This window comes from Talpa occidentalis, unplaced genomic scaffold (assembly GCF_014898055.3).
Source record: "Talpa occidentalis isolate TD23 unplaced genomic scaffold, MPIMG_talOcc4v2.1 talOcc4.10, whole genome shotgun sequence".
NCBI lineage: Eukaryota > Metazoa > Chordata > Mammalia > Eulipotyphla > Talpidae > Talpa > Talpa occidentalis.
Window position 1 is genome coordinate 97,137,342 of NW_023600993.1, and position 17,456 is coordinate 97,154,797.

Sequence of the window (17,456 nt, forward strand, 5' to 3'; positions counted from 1 at the left end):
CGGTGTCTTCCTTGTAAGCACAGGACACGAGCTGTTCCCTGGCGGTGTCCCTGGCAGGGAGCAGAGGACGTGTTCCTGGGGATGTCTGGTACGCCTTTCCCGCGTGCCCAGCGGGCCTGACCAGAAAACACTCACTCCTATGGACAGTCTGTGAGCATCCTTCCCTGGCGGGGGTGTGGTGGGGACAGGGGCTTTGAAGGCGCTTAGAAGGGGGGCTGAGGGCTCCAGTTGCTGAGGCAAAGTGGAAGCCCCTGGGCAGACAGAGAAACAGCTGTGAACAGGAACCCGTCTACATGAAAGAGTATTTATTGAAAACATGGTTACTGACAGGAAGCTCCTGGCTAGTCTTAGATTATAATCTTGGCTCACAATTGGAAGTGTTACCATCTTTTCATAGTTTTTTTTTGTGAGGGGAGAGGGCTCCAAGTTTATTTCCCCTTAAACAGTCCATCCTAGGACAGGCAGATCTTATATAAATATATATACAGGTCTGGAAGTATGGCCTATAGTAGAGAAAATATATAGCACACTCTTCGCCGGGCAGCACCGACCATGCCGGCCACCAACACTGGGTGCCACGCGGTGGTCTGTCCGAGGAGAGAGGCCGCGGGTAGCGGCACCAGGGAAACCTCAGCCAGCTCCCTGAAATCATGGCCAGTGGCAGAAACCCCAAGGCCAAAGGATGCGAACTGCAGGGGCTACAATTCAGGTCCGGTGGGAGGTTCTCCCCAAGGAAGGAAGAGACATCAGTGTGTGGCGGAGCAGAGGAATCCAGGGTCTCACCACAGGCCTCATCTGGCCTCTGCCAGCAGAGTTCTTGAGCCTAAGAGGGCAGGACTTAGCCCGCAGGTCTTTGACTTGCAGGGCAATGTAAGAGCTTGTTGGCAGATGTTTCCATCAGACCCACAGCTGCGCAGACAAGCCAGGTCTGGTGGGTCTTGAGACCAGAGCTGAGAGAGCCACACTCAGCAGCATCTGGCACTGTGCGAGGCCACAGTGAGCCCTCACAAAGACAACAAACGCAAGATGAGGCATCTACTGACAGGCCAGGGCCTCTGCGGACGGGAGTCAGGGGCCTCCCAAGGCAGCCTCCCGGAGGCTCTCAACATGCCAGTGCCGCTGTCCTCTGAGGCGGCCTTTGTGGGCCAGCTCTTGTCCCCGTGGGGTCCAGTTGACCAGAGAGCAGGCGCAGGAAGAAAGGTGAGTGGCTGTCGTTAAAGCCAGCTCAAGAAGCAGTTTCATGGGCTGGAAGGCAAGGGCATCTGTCCATTCCTCATGGCTAGCTCCCAGGCTCCAAGGTGATGGGGGCTGGGGAGCAGCGCACCCTGCCTTCATGACTGCTGGCGGACAGGGACCAAGAGGAAGCACTGGGTGGTCCGAGGTGGGCTTGCAGAATGGCTGGCACTTACTGGCCACCACAGTCACCACAGATTCTGTACAAGCAAAAGACAAGGCACCAGACTGTGAGTGTTTCTCCTGGGCCCCAAGTCCCGTCCCGGGCACTGACGTCTCCAGCTCCAGGCTCAACCGTAGTGGTAGACGAAGTCGTAGCTGCTGGGCTCCTTGGGCACCGGGGGTGGGGCTTCCGGAATCTGAATGTTCTCCAGGTCCAGGAGCCGCAGCTTCATCTCCATGCTCAGCAGGGTGTCCAGGTCACTCTTGGTCAGCTCGCTGGACATGTCCTTCCCTAGGAGGGCACTGAGGCCGTCGATCCAGATGCAGTACTGTGGGGAGCAAGATGCAAAACATCACTTGATGACCCCTGGTCAGCAACACACGACCCTGCTGAGGCCCCTGTCCTGTGCGGACCCACAGCGGTCTCTCTAGCACAACCAAACGGGAGAAGAGCCGAGGCAAACTGGGAGGTAATCATTCATTCTCGCAAAAGATCCTTCTGTGTTTGACGAGGGATTTAAACTCTTTGAGACAATGTGAACTAAGATCTTAATTAGTGGATACAGCAAATTGAGAACTGAGTGCTGGGCATCAACTACTTGACATCAGCAATGATGGGCACAAATACAAATTGGAGAACAGCTGAGCACAAAAGGAGTCACTGCAGGGCCTCAGTTGTTTTTAAAAAGTAAATTAAAAAAAAAAAAAAAACCCACACAGTCCATAAATACTAAAAAAAAAAATAGCTTCCTGAGAAACTGAACTCAAGGGTCTCATAAGAAGGAGTAAGAGAATTCTCCCCAGCCCTGTAACTCCACCTGTCCTCTCTGTTGCCTTTTTCCTTCCCCCACACCTTTGTCACCTGTCTCTGTACCTGCTAGTTCTTCTCTAGTCCTACTAAAACTCCCCTGGCAGCTCAGGCCCTGCCTAAGCATCTCCTCCTTCAGAAGCCTCCTCTCCCTCGCCCCCCAGTTCCCTCTGATGGCTCCCAGAGCCCGCCAGATGGGTCTGTTCTCCACCGCAGTTTCTCACTGCATATCTAGTATCTCCTGCTACTGCAGGTGAACAGTCAGCCCCAAGGTGGCGGGACCAGCTCCACCTGGACTCCCTGCTCAGGGTCCACTGCAACACAGGCCGAGAGCGCTAAGGAGGGAGGGTCTGTCGATCACTTGGGTACCCAGTCACAGAGGGACTGAAAAGAGATTTTCCTAGTCCCAGGCAAATACATTACCCCACGCTGACCTTGTCTCTCTAAGGACAATCCAGGGCTGTGGCTGCAGAGGACCCGGGAGGGGCCAGCCCAGCATGGCCTGCAGTGTGGCAAGTCCCGGGTGTCACACAGCCTCTTGGTAGCTCATAGCCCTGCCAGTAGGGGGCCCACTGTGCCCCTCCACCTGAAGAGTCAGAGAGGCTCCACTGACCAAGGCAGCACCACCTGCTCACCTCATACTTATTAGGTGCGATGAAGTTTAAGGTCTCATCAGGGTCATACAGGATGGAGAAAGCTAATTCCAGCACCTCCTGAAGGAGAAAGGGTTTCAGTTACTTGGAGCAATCGAGTGGCTTGGGCGCTGTACACCAAGGTCTTGGCCAAAGTCCTAGTTAACTTGGCCACACCACCAGAGTACTGCCTGGGAGGTGATGTCGTCAGGCCCTGGGCACATGCATGCGTGTGGCTGGGGAAGCCCAGGGTTCAATCAGCCGTCCCTCAGCCACTCCCAGCCCGAGCCACCCCTAAGATGTGGTGATACATCCAAGGTTTCTTAGTTGAAGGTATCACCACACGCAGAACCTTTTGTAAGTCAGTGCCCACGATGGTATATCACCTTAAATATAGATCTTAGTAATTAAACTGAAAGCCTTGACAGTTTAAAAAACCACCACAACGAAAACAATTTGCAGCCAAAGCTAGGACAGTCTGAGCATCAACAGTGTAACTGCAATGAACTAAAACAAAGAGAATTTGCTAATACCACCACACACGCAAAATTGGTCGCTGTGGATGCTATCAGGGAACTAGCTCACTGTTCTAAAAGAAGGCACATGAAAGGAAAGAATCAAGCATTGATCCTCCTTTCTTACATAAACCGTGCTACTGGGAAGCCAATCGCAGCCGACAGCAAGTTTCTCCTCAGAGAGTATTCAGCTCATAAATGAAAAGGAATGGCTGCATTAGTGTCACTAGCCGCAACCCGTAATTCACGGCTGGAACCAGGCGCCAGAATTCTGCTCACCTCACAAAAAGAGAGACCACCACACACGGGCCTCTGGACAGAATCTGCTAGGAGGCAGGGCCTGCTAGGAGGCAGTCTCCCCCGCCCCCAAAACAAGGTCAAAGCTGAACTGGATCAGCCTCCAGATCTACAGGTCTGGGACGGAGGAACAAGGGACACTACACCATGGGGAGCCAGTGGGCCAAAGTTGAGGCTCTGGGAAACCTACCAAACAAGCAGCCTGGTCCCTTCAACTAATAAACTGCAAAGAGAGAAAAAAGCCGGAGGAGCCGGAGGGGGAGCTTATGAGTCAAGAAACTTAAAAGATTAACCACAGAGTGTGGACCTTATTTGGATTCGAATTTAACAAACGAAATGGGTGTCGGTGTGTATATGTGTGTGTGCATATATTTATGTTTTTTTATAGAGAAATTACGGTATTTGTAAGACAGTGGAAACCTAAACATCAGTGGAGTATTTCATGTTAAATAACTTCTATTTCTACTCAGGTATAGTAATAGTGATGATGTTCAAGAGTTAAAATTATAGTGGTATAGTCCACATGTTTACAGATGAAATGACATGGTTTCGTGGGATTTTCTTCAAAGCAAGAAAGCGGGGCAGAGGACAGGCAGATTTGCATGGCTGTTGAGCCTGGCTGATGCGTATATGGGGGATCTAGCTTTTTCTGTGTATGTTCAAAATCGTTCCGAAGAAAGCATTCAGGAGCCATTTGGAGACGGAGAGTCGGGAAGAGAGAGCTTGCAAACTGAAAGGCAACCCTGCCCGACCTGCTCTCCAGGTACCAACCATGTCCCCAGGCTCCACCGTGGCAGGACAGCCTCTCCTCACCTTGTTCTGCTTCAGCGCGCTCTTCTCCTTCATGTGGGGACAATCCTTCCCGGTAACAATGGCCTTAATGTCTGCAACAGGAACTGACAAATGAAGGGAATTAGTCTGTGGAAGCTTCATGAAGCCCACCGGGTTGTGCTTCAGTGCTGGCAGGGGAGCCCAGCGCCCAGACTCCAAGGGCTGTATTAGCTTGGGGAGGGTGGCCTTGTCCTGTCCTCTCCGCCACGGTCACTTCCTACGGACAGTGGCTGCTGGGTTGTGTCAAAGCTCCATGGAGTCAGTTCAGGCCACCTGGGTTGTCCGGCTAAGGAATGGATACGCCCTCACTTCCACCTAGAAGCAGTGCACCAGGGTAAACAGCCCTGCAACAGCTAAGTTCGCAGCTAAGTTCGGCTCACACCCTTCACAGTCCTAACTGCTTTCCAGAGACAACTCATTCACGCCTCTTACAAAAGAAAGTGGCCATTATTCTCCCTTTACAAGAAAAGAAACCAAGGCAGAGGGAAGCGTTAACTTGCAACCAGTTGGAACCAACTGGAATAGCTAAGTAGGGGGAAGCCGGGGTCTGAATCCAGGCAGGCTGGCTCCAGCTCTTCTGCTCAAGCACTGCTGTTCAGCTGAGTCTAGCATCACCCTTTAAACCCATCGCACCTATGATCTCATGAAATTCTCCAGAGCCCTGTGAGCAAGCCAGGCAGAGATGACCTCTGCCCTCTGCCAGGAAAGGACACAGGTCCAGAGAGACAATTGCCCCCTGCCAGCTAATCAGTCTGAAATGGGTGGGACTAGAACTCGGGTCTCCGACATCAGGTCCAGGCACCAGGACACAACAGAGAAGGAAACCTACTTTTCTCCTGCAGGGATTCGAATGTCACCTCCCCTTGAGGGTTGTCATCCAGGTCACCATAGTGCAGGACCTTGTGGTTTAGCGCCAAGCGGCAGTACCAGAAGCGTTCTGGAACACACGGGAAGCCGGGCAGCTGAGCCAGGACAGCTCTGGGACAGGCCTGGGACAGCAGGCCGATGATTTGCCCCCTGCTGCTCCTGCAGGCCCAGGCAGGCTCCCTCCCTTGGCATGGGGAGGGCCAGCTGTATCCGGCTGCCCTCACCTTGTCTCCGGCGGTTCCCAATCTTCCGGAAACTGCTGCCCTCACACAGCCGGTTTAGGCGCTGCTGCTTGATCAGCTCGAGGATCTCAGGCTGGATCTTCTCCCTCAGCTCCCTGAGGGGGATGGGGGGGGGGAGGGTGGACATGCAGAGGGGAGTCAGGGGACAGCAGAGTTCCGAAGGTAGGCAGAGCCGCAGTGGCCTTCCCAGGTGGCACTTACACAATGGGCGGGGACTGGAAGTCATCCTGGCTCATCCTCTCTGACTGGCGCAGCCGCAGAATCTCAGAGTAGCTCAGGCTTCGCAGCTTGCTCTTGAACTGATCCAGGGAGTTGGGCTTGGAGGGCAGGGCGCGAGTGATCTGCTCTCGGACCACCTGCATGACCTGAGAAAGGAAAAGGGCAGCCCTCAGGCCCACCCTGACAGCGGAAAGACTCTGGTTCCGGCTCCGCCCTCCCCTGGCGCAGCACAGCAGGCCTGCAGAGCTCCCGTGAGTCAGGCCCTGCTGCCGTGAGTCAGGCCCTGCTGCCGAGGCTACCTTCTTAGGGGGCCATTTAGGACAAATGCCTGTGGGTGATGCATCCCGAGCCTCACACAGGTCAGCGAGTCAACAGGTGGTAGAATGAGCTCAGGTCTTTGGAGTTAGAGAGGTGGGTTCAGGTCTTGACTCTGCACCTCAGTCTGTTCCTTGAGGCATCACTTAACCACCTCGGGCCGCCCCTGCTCATCTCTGCTGCGGCAGGAAGGAAGACGTACCCGTGACAAGCCGCCGCGGAGAGTGAGGGGCGCTGTGGACGCAGCACTGGGCACAGAGGGTTGTGTCCAAAAAAGCCCGACACAACAGTTCAAAGAAAAAGAGGGTCTCACACCGCACATGCGGTATGATCCCCCGGGGAAGGAAAGTCTACAGAGGGAAACACGTAACAGTGGTCGTCCCCAGTGGTGGATTTATAGATGGCTTTTCTCCTTAACACAGTTTTCACGAGATGAGTAGTTTCAAAACTCTCAACTTGCACACTCCCAGCTTTTGAAGGCTGAGCAGCGCACTACAGAGCGCGCTCTGGGAAAGCACTGAGATGGACAAGGCACCCCGGCACGGCATGGAGCCACCCCACCCTCCTCCCAGTTCATGCGCGCGGTGGGGGGTGGTGTGCTGGCTCTTCTGGGCAAACAGGGCACCTGGGAGTCACCTGCGCCAGGTTCCAGAGGCTAACCCGTGCCTCAGCCCCGGCCAGCTGCCACCAGGCTGGTCTTCCCACCCCCGGATCCCCAGGTTCTGGCCAGTCGTCAAAACAGTCATGGGCCTCAGAGGAGGTCCGCAACGCTGACCTTGTTGAAGTCCTCGGCTGTTGCCCTCATCTCCTTCCAGGTCTTGTTCAACAGCTGGATGCAGATGCCGAACAGCTCTTCGAACGCCCGGTCATGAGTGAAGAACATGGGGTGGTAGTCATTCCGCCCTTCGTTGGCTGTGCAAGACAAGACATGGGCAGCGTGAAGCTGGGCGCTCACGTTCAGAAACTGGATCTCCTGCTTCTGAGTCCCAGGAACAAAACCGGACCAAGGGCTGGGGCTGGTGAAAGGGTGGGATGGGCATTTCTCCTCAGCCTCCTCTTCTAGGGCACTGCCACGCAGTCTGGCCTACCCGGCATCAGCTGGCCCTTCCACACAGATGTGGACAGTGGGGAGGCTTCAGACAAGGCTCAAGTTGCCACCTCACATGCAGCAATGGCCAGGGTTCCCATAAACAAGAATGAGAGGGATTATAGCTTGCTCGGAGATCGAAACCAAAAGCACAGTAAGGTTTCCCAGCCCCACTGACACCTAACTTCACAGCCTCGAGTCTCACAGGCTCTCGAGTATACCAGGCGCGGCAGAAGGAAGCGGGGCTGCACAGACTTACGTAGCTCCCCAACCTGCAGGATCTCGCAGAGCATCTTGGTGAGCTCGATGGCACTGCGGCCAAAGGGGCACTCGTGCTTGTCTTCCCGGCTGCTGTTCTCCAAGACGATCTGAGGAGAGAGAGGGGGAGGAAGGATAAGCGAGCTGGGAGAGGGAGGCAAGAGATGTGACCCAGGACAAAGAAGCTGGCCCCCTGCCTGTACCCGGATATAGGTGTCCTGGTGGACTTTAGCCAAATATAGCATGTTGTCCAAGGCCAGCATTCCAGGGGGAGTCTGGGTGAAGTCCATTGCTGGGTTGATGTGATTCTGGAGAAATAAGAGCACAATTTGAGAGCAGTCTCCTGTGTACTCAGTAACCTGGAATACAGGCCCCCCAGCACATCCTCCTTCCCGCTACTATGGCTCATCACACACCTGTCTTTACTAGACTGGGGGTTCTTGGCCAACTGCGTGTTGCGCCCCGGATAGGGTGCAATAACAACTTAATTCAGTTTGGCCCATCCTCAAGCCACTGTGTCCCATCCCAACACCCAACCCATCCCAGCTTGTCTTTTTCTTTTTTTTTTTTTTAGAGATTTATTTATTTATACAAGAACCGGGGTACAGACCAGATGTGCGGGAAGGAGAGAGGATTCACCAGAGACAGCGGGGAACAGAACAGGCAGACTGATGAAATACACTGCTGAGGGGAGCAGCAGGCATGACAGGAGAGGTCTGCCGCGCCACGTGGGACCCTCACCGGCCAGCCGGGAATGAACCTGTGCTGCAGAGGCTGCGGACAGCTGCACAGTGCAGCGCTCAACCGCCTGCGCCTCCAGGGGAGGCCCCTACCCCAGCTTTTCAAAGAAGCTAGCTAAGCTGGAGAGAGCACTGGGCCCTCTCTCTGCACTTGGCTGACCCCGCCGGGCTCCTCGAGAGCCATCTGGTTTATTTCACAGGGCCAGATGCTGCACATAGACTTGTGAACCTGCCGCTGTTGAGGCAAACCAGTGTGAAGGCACCTCTGGTCTCTTACTGTCGTTTATTGCAGACCACGTGAAGAAGGGGGCGGTCTCAGGCTCTGTCCGAGTGAGACATCTGGCAGAATTCCCATCATGGCAGACGGCTACCAACACCTGCGCTCAGGGAAACTTACTGTGAATCCCAGCATTTTGTAGTCCTTGGTGTACATGGCTTTGCGTTTTTCTGTCCCACTCCCAGGGACATTGCTAGGGTCAGATTCTGCATCAAATGCAATCCTCCTCAGTTCAAATATAATGTCTCTTTGAGCCTGAGAGGCAAACAGACAGACAGCAGGTCAGTTAGCCAGCTGAGGGAGCCAGGAGAAGGAGGAGTGGGTCAGGGTTTTCAGACAGAGCTCTGGTCCTGATAGATCTCTTAGGAGGCACCCCTCTACCTTAGCAGGACAGAGCTGGGCATGGCCTAGACAGCCCCCCAGCAGGAAGAGATGAGGAAAGGCGCAGAACTGAGCCCCCAGAGGAGACAGAAACCCCCAGGCACACTACAGGACCTCGGGTGGGATGCACCACACCCAACAGAAAGCAGCACAAGGGAAGCTCCACTCAGCACCAACCTGGTCATTGGGGTCCATCTTGGTCATCATCCTTTCTTCCAAAAGGTTAAAGGTCAGGACTTGGAGGACATACAGCTGATGGGCCATCTCAGTTTTAATTGGGCGGTTCCCTCGGATCACATGCTGGCAAAAGCAAAGGCAGGGAGCAAAGGGTTGAGCTGATTGTCTTTTACCAGAGTCACATCACGGGAAGCGGGGCTTTCCTCCCCTACACGGATACCTCCCCTTCTAGAAGGGATGAAGCATGAATGGCTCCATTCAGCAGACAGGACTCCCTGCTGGCCCAGAGGGCACCATCCCTTTCTCGGCACTCCCCCAGGCAGGGAAAGTGGGATGAAGGGCGGAGGCCACAGCCTAGCCGCCAAAGAGGGAGGCGACCCAGTGAGATCATGGCTGGGAGATCTGCTGCCATCAGGGCCCCGCAGGCTCCCTAGCTCAGGACAATAGAGCTCACATGGGTGTGCATGGGAGACTCTGCTCAAAGGGGGGGGGGGCATCTAAAGCTCCTTGTGCAGCCCCCCCATTTCTCTCTCCCGCTCCTGTCTCCTATGCCCCCCTCCCCACAGCCCTGGCTACCCCCTTCCATGTCCCCACCTCCTCTCACCCTGGCCTCCCAACTCTCTCCATGGTCCCACCTCCCTCTCAGTTAATCACCTCCTCCTTCGTCCTCTGATGCCCACCCCCAGCTGTAGTGCCCCCTCCTCCTCCTGCTCTGTCTCTCCCTAGCATGTGACACCCCCTCTACAGTTCCTCCAGGCTGATCACTGCTTGGTCATGTTCTTGTCTCACTCTGTCCTGTTCTCACTCCCACGACAGCCTGTTCCTTCCTGCGTGCTCCCTGGTATTTCTCGCTCCTCCTCCATCATCGTGAATCCTGTCACACTTAGTCTTTTCTTGATTAAATGAGACCCTGTCCCATTCCCACAAGTGCCACCTTAGGGTCCTTCATGTCCTTGGTCCAGCTGTGTCTCTCAGCTGGGCTGCCCACTATGGCGGCCCCAGCCATGTGTGGCTATCTCTTAAAATTTATTTAAGTTTGAAAGAATGGCCCTCAGTCACCCTAGTCACAGTTTAAGCTCGAGGGTCAGGTGCAGGTAGTGCCCACCACCCAGTGATGGCCGTGGAACATTCCCTCATCACAGGACGTCCCACCGACAGCCGCCTCCAGAGTGCCCTTTAGGTTTAAGTGCGTGCTCCAGGGCCTGCTCTGGCTCCAGATCCCTCTCCTTACACCTGCGTGCCCCCAGCTGGTGGCCCCTAGTCACAGGTGGCAGTTGAACACCTGAAGGGTGGCCGGTCTAAACTGAGACGTGCTGCAAATGAAAGGTGTGCACCAGGTCTTGAAACCTTAGTGTGAAAAAGATGGAAAGTATCTCAATTGATCATTTTTTCTATTCATTATTTGTTCCAATCACTGGGATATATTGGGTTAAATAAAACATGTATCATTGAAATTAATTTCCCCTCTTCCTTTTTTATTGCTACTAGACTATTAATGGAAGGGGGGTGCTCATCGCATTTCCAGGGTCCGTGCTGCTCCAGTCCTGCTCTCCCCCCATCCTGTCTTCCTCTAGACCCGCGCAGCCCGACACGGCAGCCATGGGGGGGGGGGAGCTAACTTTAAGCGGAAATCAAGTAAAACCACAAATTCAGTTCCCCAGTCACATTAGACACATTTCAAGTGCTCCAGAGCCATGCGTGGCTCCAGCTACCGTTTCAGACAGCACTTTCGCGGCCACCAAATCCCACTGGAGATAGTGCAGCTGATCGACCTCTCCCTGTCCCTGCCGAGGCCCTCACCCTCCCTGCGCAGCCTGCTAGCTCCATCCAGAGCTCCTTCTTAGATGTCTGTCTCCCCCAAGCTTGTGTTCTCTCTCTCTGCTAAGCTCTACCTGTCCCTGTGGCTTCCCTTGCCATCCCCAGGGCTCTTCCCTGCCCTGGCCACTCCTGACCCCTCCGTGCCTCTTCTTTCAGCCCGCTCCAAACCCATTCCGTTCTCCGCTCTCTGATTTCTCCTTAATGCTGCTGTTCCTTCCTCCTCACCTTTCTCCATAATTCAAAACATCACCCCGAAAAGGTTAAAGCTGACGTAATGTTGGTTCTCATTCACCTTAATCTTCCTTTCTCAAAGGGCAGACCCCATAGCAAAGCCACTACTCCTGCAACTGAAGCTTAAGCAAGTACAGCTCCAGTCTGCTGGGTTAGTTTCACCTCAAGTCTCATTTGACTGCCGGGACCTGGGGGCCAACGCTCTCTGGCCTGAGAGTCAGGCTCTGCACTGAAGTGAGCACTGCTGACGGGTCCCAGCAGACCCCAGACTGGGGCCTTGACACTGACTTGTCTTCCATAGTGGAATCTTTGCTTGTTCAGAAGCCCAGCTGAACTTGTAAGCTCATTCTGATAGGGGACGACGACGACTTAAGTGTTCCCAGGCCCTGGCAAGCAGCCTGGAGCATTTTGCTCAGGGCCCTCCCACCAGGCTGGAGGGGGACTATGGCCAGAGAGGCAGCCAGCGGGGAGGGGCTCCCTCCATGAGGTGGAATGTGCCAGGCTCTGCGGGTCCAGCTGGGCACTAGACTTCACAAGTGCCCCAGCCAACTTTGTGAATTCTGTCACCTCTGCATTCTGTTCCCTACACATGAGCACCCATAAGAGCCCAGTGCTTTGAGGGCCTGGCACCCTGCCGAGCACTGAGTCTCCACAAGCAGAGGTCCAGGGAACTGCTTGGGGCCTAAGACTGGTCACTGGCAGAGTGGGGGCTAGTAACGCTAAAGTTTATGTCAGAATTACTAAGCTCCTCATACCTGACTCCTGGTTTTCATGGTGCTCCCTTCACTGAGGAGTCCTGGTTCTCCCTTGTTCCCTCCCCCCACCACAGATTTATTTATTTATTTATATAAGCACTGGGCACAGTCAGAAGCGTGGGAGGGTGAGCAAATTCACCAGAGCCAAAGCGGGGAACAGAACAGGCAGACTGATGAAATACACTGCTGAGGGGAGCAGTGGGCACGGCAGGAGAGGTCTGCGCACCATGTGGGACCCTCCCTGGTATCACCGGTGCTGCAGAGGCTGTGGGCAGCTTCTCAGCCCAGCGCTCAACCGCTGCGCCACCAGGGGAGGCCCCTCCCTTGTTTTTGACAATTGACAAAAAGGTCTCTTCCACACCCAGGTCCTGGCTCTCCTCCCAGCTCCCGCACAGCCCTACCTCTCACCTCAGCCTCTCCCAGCCACATTCCCACCCGCTAACAGGAAATCAGACCTCCTTCCAGATGCCTCCCCCTCCCCACCAGCTCTCCCCCACCCCCCACCCCCCCCAGGAAACATACACATCTTGCAGTTATTGCTTTCAAAAATGCCAGTCTGGTTATTTCACAATCCTGATTAAACCCTCTCAGCTGCCCTTGGCAAAAAGACCAAGGCCTCATCACAGATCTGCACGCTGGAGTCAGAGGCACATTCCGAGAAGCAGCCCCCACCGGGGAACCCCTTTTCTTCTGGTCTGTACCTATCCACAGACTCTCCTGAGGGGACCCACTAAAGACTCCCAGGCCCTCTCCCATCACTGTTGTTGGTGGGGAGGGGCTCCATCTGTCCTTCCCTGACCACCAGTCTCAATGGAGCCACTGACCACAGGGAGCTTGAACCACTCGTCTTCCCCACCGGACGGGAGGTTCTTGGGGAACACGGCGTCTCATTCGCCTATCCCAGGGCGCCACACAGCTCAGGTGTATGATGGGTGCTAGCTGAATGAATTACTTTCCTCTTTTGTGTCTATTTTTTAACACATTCCCCCCGGATACACATTTTTGGAGGGTCGGGGCCACAAGGAGTATAAGCAGGTCTTAGAACTCCCACAATTCTTGGTGGGGGCCTTCTAGAGACACCCCCCCTAAGAAGTATTCAGCTGATAGAGTTCCCTCCAAGTGCCCTCCCACTCAACAGGAATTTCAACAACAGTACAACTATTGTAATAAAAGTTGCTATTAATAGTAACAAAACAACAACAGTAACAACCATAGCTTGACCCAGGAACTTACATTAAGGATTATGGACCGAAGGTGCTTCTGTGCAAATGCGTTGGCCATATCCTATTGGAGAAAATAAGCAAATATAAGGCAGGGTGGCAGGCTCACAGCTGGGGCAATGACAAGAGAGGAAGGCCACGTCCTAGCTCTGGGGCTTTTCTCTGAAATGTTTTTTTCCTCTCAAATGAAAAGCAGGCAAATGGGGGGAAAAAAAAATCTGACCACCAAATGCATTTTATAGACTGACAACTTCCTTTACTTTTCTTTTTCTTAGTGTAAATTAACTCAAATAAGGTCTCCCTTCCCCATGGCACAAAGCACTGCATCATCTTCAGAAGAGGGACGCAGACTGCTCAGGACAAGACACGTGAGCTACAGGATGTGGCCGATGGACAAGGCGCGGGAGCACAGAGCGGGTGACGTTCCCAAGCCACATGCACGTCGGGGCAGACGCCACCAAGGCCGGAGGGCACCCCAGAGAGGCACTGACCCCAAACCCAGGACAGGAGTCTGTCCCAGTGCTGAGGGGGACAGACACTCTGCCACATGATTCACTTCTGAGTGGTTTAAAGAACAACGTGTTGGGTATTTTGGGGGAATTTTTCATAATAGGGTCACCTTCAGATTTTGACAGTAATGCTTTATTTATTTAGCACACTAGGGAAATAAAGTATCATTGTAAGTGATCTTCTAGGGAATGAAGCTTTAAGGGTCCTCTCAGCATCATTATTTTGACCATTCTTATGCAAATCATCTAAAAATATATTATATACATTTCTATATTTCTGAAGAGACCATAATGATTATAATTTAATCACTGCCAAGGACTTGGCTTCATCAAAAAGAACATCAGTTATTATTCTGTGTTGTGACATTATAATACCCTAAGGAGCTATTGAAATGTGAAGCTATTTTCCCCTAAACAAAATGGTCCCAGAATATTGTGCTTTTAATTTTTCTGACAGCTTTTCATAATTCTTCTGTCTCCTCCTTCCAATGTCAGCCATCGCTTCTTACTAATGATAATTAGCATGACTTTCCTTTCTAAACTGCTGCCTTCCTTTAATTTTATAGATAGTTCTAAATCAATGGGCCTGGGAGAGCTGTCACACCTCTCCTATGCAGCCAAATCCATGAGCTCTTGTCATTTTTCTGAGCTGAAAGGCCTTTCTCTCTCACTTCCAGATTTCTAGCCATATTCCAAATGGCTGACACTGCCAGGAACATTAAGTTTTACTTTGCATCCCCTGAGCACAATCTGGCCAGCAGAGGAGGAAGGTGGCCTAGAAACTTCTTTGAAAGCTATAGGAGGTTGGTTTGAGATGAAATCTTGCTGTGGACAGCTCACAAAGTGGTAATTGGCCAGTGGGCTACTGCTAAAACATAAAGGCCCTGGACTAAAAGCTTCTCTGTGGGGCAGGGGGAAAGCAGTCATCCTTTTTCATATCCTCCCATAGCCGACCTCTCGAAAGCGCCTTCTAACCAAGAAATGAGCATCTGAACTCCCTTTTGTCAGATGTCTAAACCTTTTCAAATTCCTTCAGCCTAGAAAGCATCCAAAAGGGCATGGATTTACCTTTACTCTTTGCTACAGCAAGCCAGAAGGCGCTGCATCCTGGGATTGTCTAGATTGAAGTCACAGGCTGTTTCTGCATCTGATCTTCCCTGGCCGCACCACAGATCCACACACAGACAAGTTACAAAGGGAAGACTAAGCCACATCCCCTGGGGCAGGTGTCTCCTTAAGCCTGTGTGGGCCTCTCATCTGCCCTCCTCCCCAAAGCTTCCGGACAACGGAGATTTGCAGCACATGACCTTTGCCTGTGTCTTGGGGTTCCCAGAACATCTAGATCTGCTCATGAGATTCTCACCCAGCTTGACCTCCCCACCTGGAAGAGAGCCGGAGCCCTTTCCATACAGCGATGCTACTTACAGTGACAGGCAGGTCTAGAGGATTAAGATGCTTGTCCTGCCGGCAGAAAGCAAAAAGCACAGAGAAGCAGATGGAAGAATGAGCTTTCAGCTTACATTCAAAACAGGACTAGGAAGGAAGAGATTAACAGAGCAAAGCCATCCAAGAAAGACAAGGACAGACAGAACCACAGATGCTCCTGGTCCTCCCACTAAAGTCTATCCAGAGCTTGGTACATGATCCCGCATGAATTCCAACTTACTGAGTCCATGGTATTGACCGAGAATTAAAAAGTCTTCCCTTTGTAGAACCACTTGGGTTTTTGCCAGAGAAATCCAGAATGTTAGCGTCAGAGGGCTCTTAGAGATTGTTTGATCTGCCCCTTTCACTTAATAGACTGATACCCAGAGAGGTTAAGGCACTTGCCCAGCCAGTGGCAGGAAAGGAATTAGCCTCAGAGCTCTGGAGCCTGTTTGCTCCTCTGCCCAGCTGGTCCCTGGTTTCCTCAGTTATCAAACAGGAGTCTTGTTTTTTTTTTCCAAGACATCCTTGAAAAGTTAGCGGAGCATGTTGCTCCCATGTTACAGGTGGGAAACAGGTTCACAGAAGCAAGTGATTTGCATAATGTCACAAAGCTAACAGGGGAAGAAAGAAATTGAGAACCTGGATGTCTGCACATGAAACGGGCTAAGTCCCTCCGCTTTCATTTTGTTAAGTAAGGATCTCATTTGTTTTGGCCTCTTTAGCCTCAACAGTGATCTTGGTGGGTCTTTCCTTTCTTTTTCATCCTCTAATCAAGTTGTCAGCAAATTAAGGCCAAATTAGGCTTATTGCCTCTTTGTGTAAATAGGATCTTACTAGAAGATGGTTGAGTTTACCTATTGTCCCAAGGGCAAGGCGGAGCAGCTGATGTGTAGGCCAGAGGGCCCACAACTGAAAAATAGCTACTCTCCCATCCTTTGGAGGGACACATTTTGAGGCCGCTGCTCTGACCTTGGACTCCACTGTTTCCCTCCTGGTTCTCCCCTGGGTCACCTTAACAAAGCCACTCTGATGGGCTCTGGCCAGAGGGACAGAAGGAAAGACTCTCGGGAAAATGGCTGGGTCCCTGCTGTCTGCACAGCAGAGGGTAGGTGGGTGAGAATTCTTCTCTCAGAAGAGCCCAGATGAAAAGCTTGAATAGGCAGCCACAGACCTGTCGCTTGTCCTCGGGAGCCTTCAGAAAAAGTGCGTTAATCAGTGCAATGGCGTAGGTCTGAATCTCCTGGTTGGAGCTGTGTCAATGGAGAAAGAAGCAGAGGGAGATTAGGAGACTGACCGGCAAGGTGATGCTTAGAGACCAATCACATGCAGACTGTAATCAAATAATCATCAGGGCTAAGTCTCAAACACCTGGAAAGGGGCACACTCCTGGCCCAGCACTCCAGTAGTGGGATGTGCCAGAGACAGTAATCAGAGCGCAGGCCCAGCCCTGGCAGCTGGGTGCTCCACTAAAGTACCATTGAAAATGACAGAACAGTAAGTAGCCCAAATGTCCACACCAGCAACTCTGTTCATCCATAGGAAATCTAAGCAGCCATTAAAAACTACCCCGGGGGCCTCCCCGGTGGCACAGTGGTTGAGCACTGGGTTGCGAAGCTGCCCACAGCCTCCGCAGCGCTGGTTTGATCCCTGGCCACCGGGGGAGGGTCCCACATGGCGTGCAGACCCCTCCTGCTGCCTGCTGCTCCCCTCAGCAGTGTACTTCATCAGTCTGCCTGTTCTGTTCCTGGCTCTGGCTCTGGTGAATTCTCTCACCTTCCTGTGCTTCTGACTACATAAATAAATAAATCTTAAAAAACAAAACAAAACAAAAAACACCCCGATTAGGGTAAAGGTTCCTAACCTGGGATCCCAGGGTGGGCTTAGGGTATCTGTGAATCCTAGAAGTGGTGCAGAAATTATTCTACATCTTCAACTATGTGGTATTTTTTCTAAGGAGACGAGAGCCCACAGCTATTACTGGATTTCCAAAGGCTTCTGGGATACAAAAAAGACTTGGAAGAATCTTGACATGAGGAGACGTATAGGATACATTATTCAGTAAAAGAGTCCAGGTAAATATAGTATGTATAATAAGAGCCCAATTTTGTTAAAAATCTGCCCAGAATCCTGAATTCCTGGCTCTCCACATGCTGTGGTAGGCACATAATATGGTGCTTTCCAGAGGGGGCTGGGCTTCTGGGTCAGCAGAGAGCACCGTGGCAGCTAGCGGAGGGCAGGGAGGGTCCCATAGCACACAGCAGAGCATGGGACTTCTGGTGACAGCTACTGGGCCTAAGGAATGCCATGATCCTCTAACATCCTCACGGAGGCCACTGAGTACCACTGAGCATTCAAAGACAACGAAACAGAGCAGTGAGACCGAAAAACCAGAACTCGCCCTCCGGAGTGTACGTTGCCCCCTGACCTCCATCCACCTTTCGGGCTTTTGGGTAT

The 17,456-nt window shown here is 52.6% G+C and overlaps 1 protein-coding gene across 2 annotated transcripts in view; it reads right to left on the reverse strand.

Moving 5' to 3' along the window:
• Positions 1-259: 259 nt before the first annotated feature.
• Positions 260-17,456, reverse strand: part of ELMO2 (engulfment and cell motility 2) — a 35,630-nt gene continuing 18,433 nt past the window's right edge. Inside the window, exons 9-22 of one of the 2 annotated variants that reach the window (XM_037499785.1) lie at positions 16,174-16,252; positions 15,000-15,035; positions 13,079-13,129; positions 9,042-9,164; positions 8,604-8,738; positions 7,670-7,774; positions 7,468-7,576; positions 6,897-7,033; positions 5,789-5,952; positions 5,570-5,682; positions 5,308-5,415; positions 4,461-4,543; positions 2,839-2,916; positions 260-1,724 (exon numbers count right to left, since the gene is read on the reverse strand). In XM_037499785.1, coding sequence (XP_037355682.1) covers positions 1,524-1,724; positions 2,839-2,916; positions 4,461-4,543; positions 5,308-5,415; positions 5,570-5,682; positions 5,789-5,952; positions 6,897-7,033; positions 7,468-7,576; positions 7,670-7,774; positions 8,604-8,738; positions 9,042-9,164; positions 13,079-13,129; positions 15,000-15,035; positions 16,174-16,252 — 1,522 coding nt within the window. In that variant the 3' untranslated portion in view covers positions 260-1,523. The remainder of the gene's footprint in view (positions 1,725-2,838; positions 2,917-4,460; positions 4,544-5,307; positions 5,416-5,569; positions 5,683-5,788; positions 5,953-6,896; positions 7,034-7,467; positions 7,577-7,669; positions 7,775-8,603; positions 8,739-9,041; positions 9,165-13,078; positions 13,130-14,999; positions 15,036-16,173; positions 16,253-17,456) is intronic. The other variant, XM_037499775.1, reaches the window with a different exon arrangement.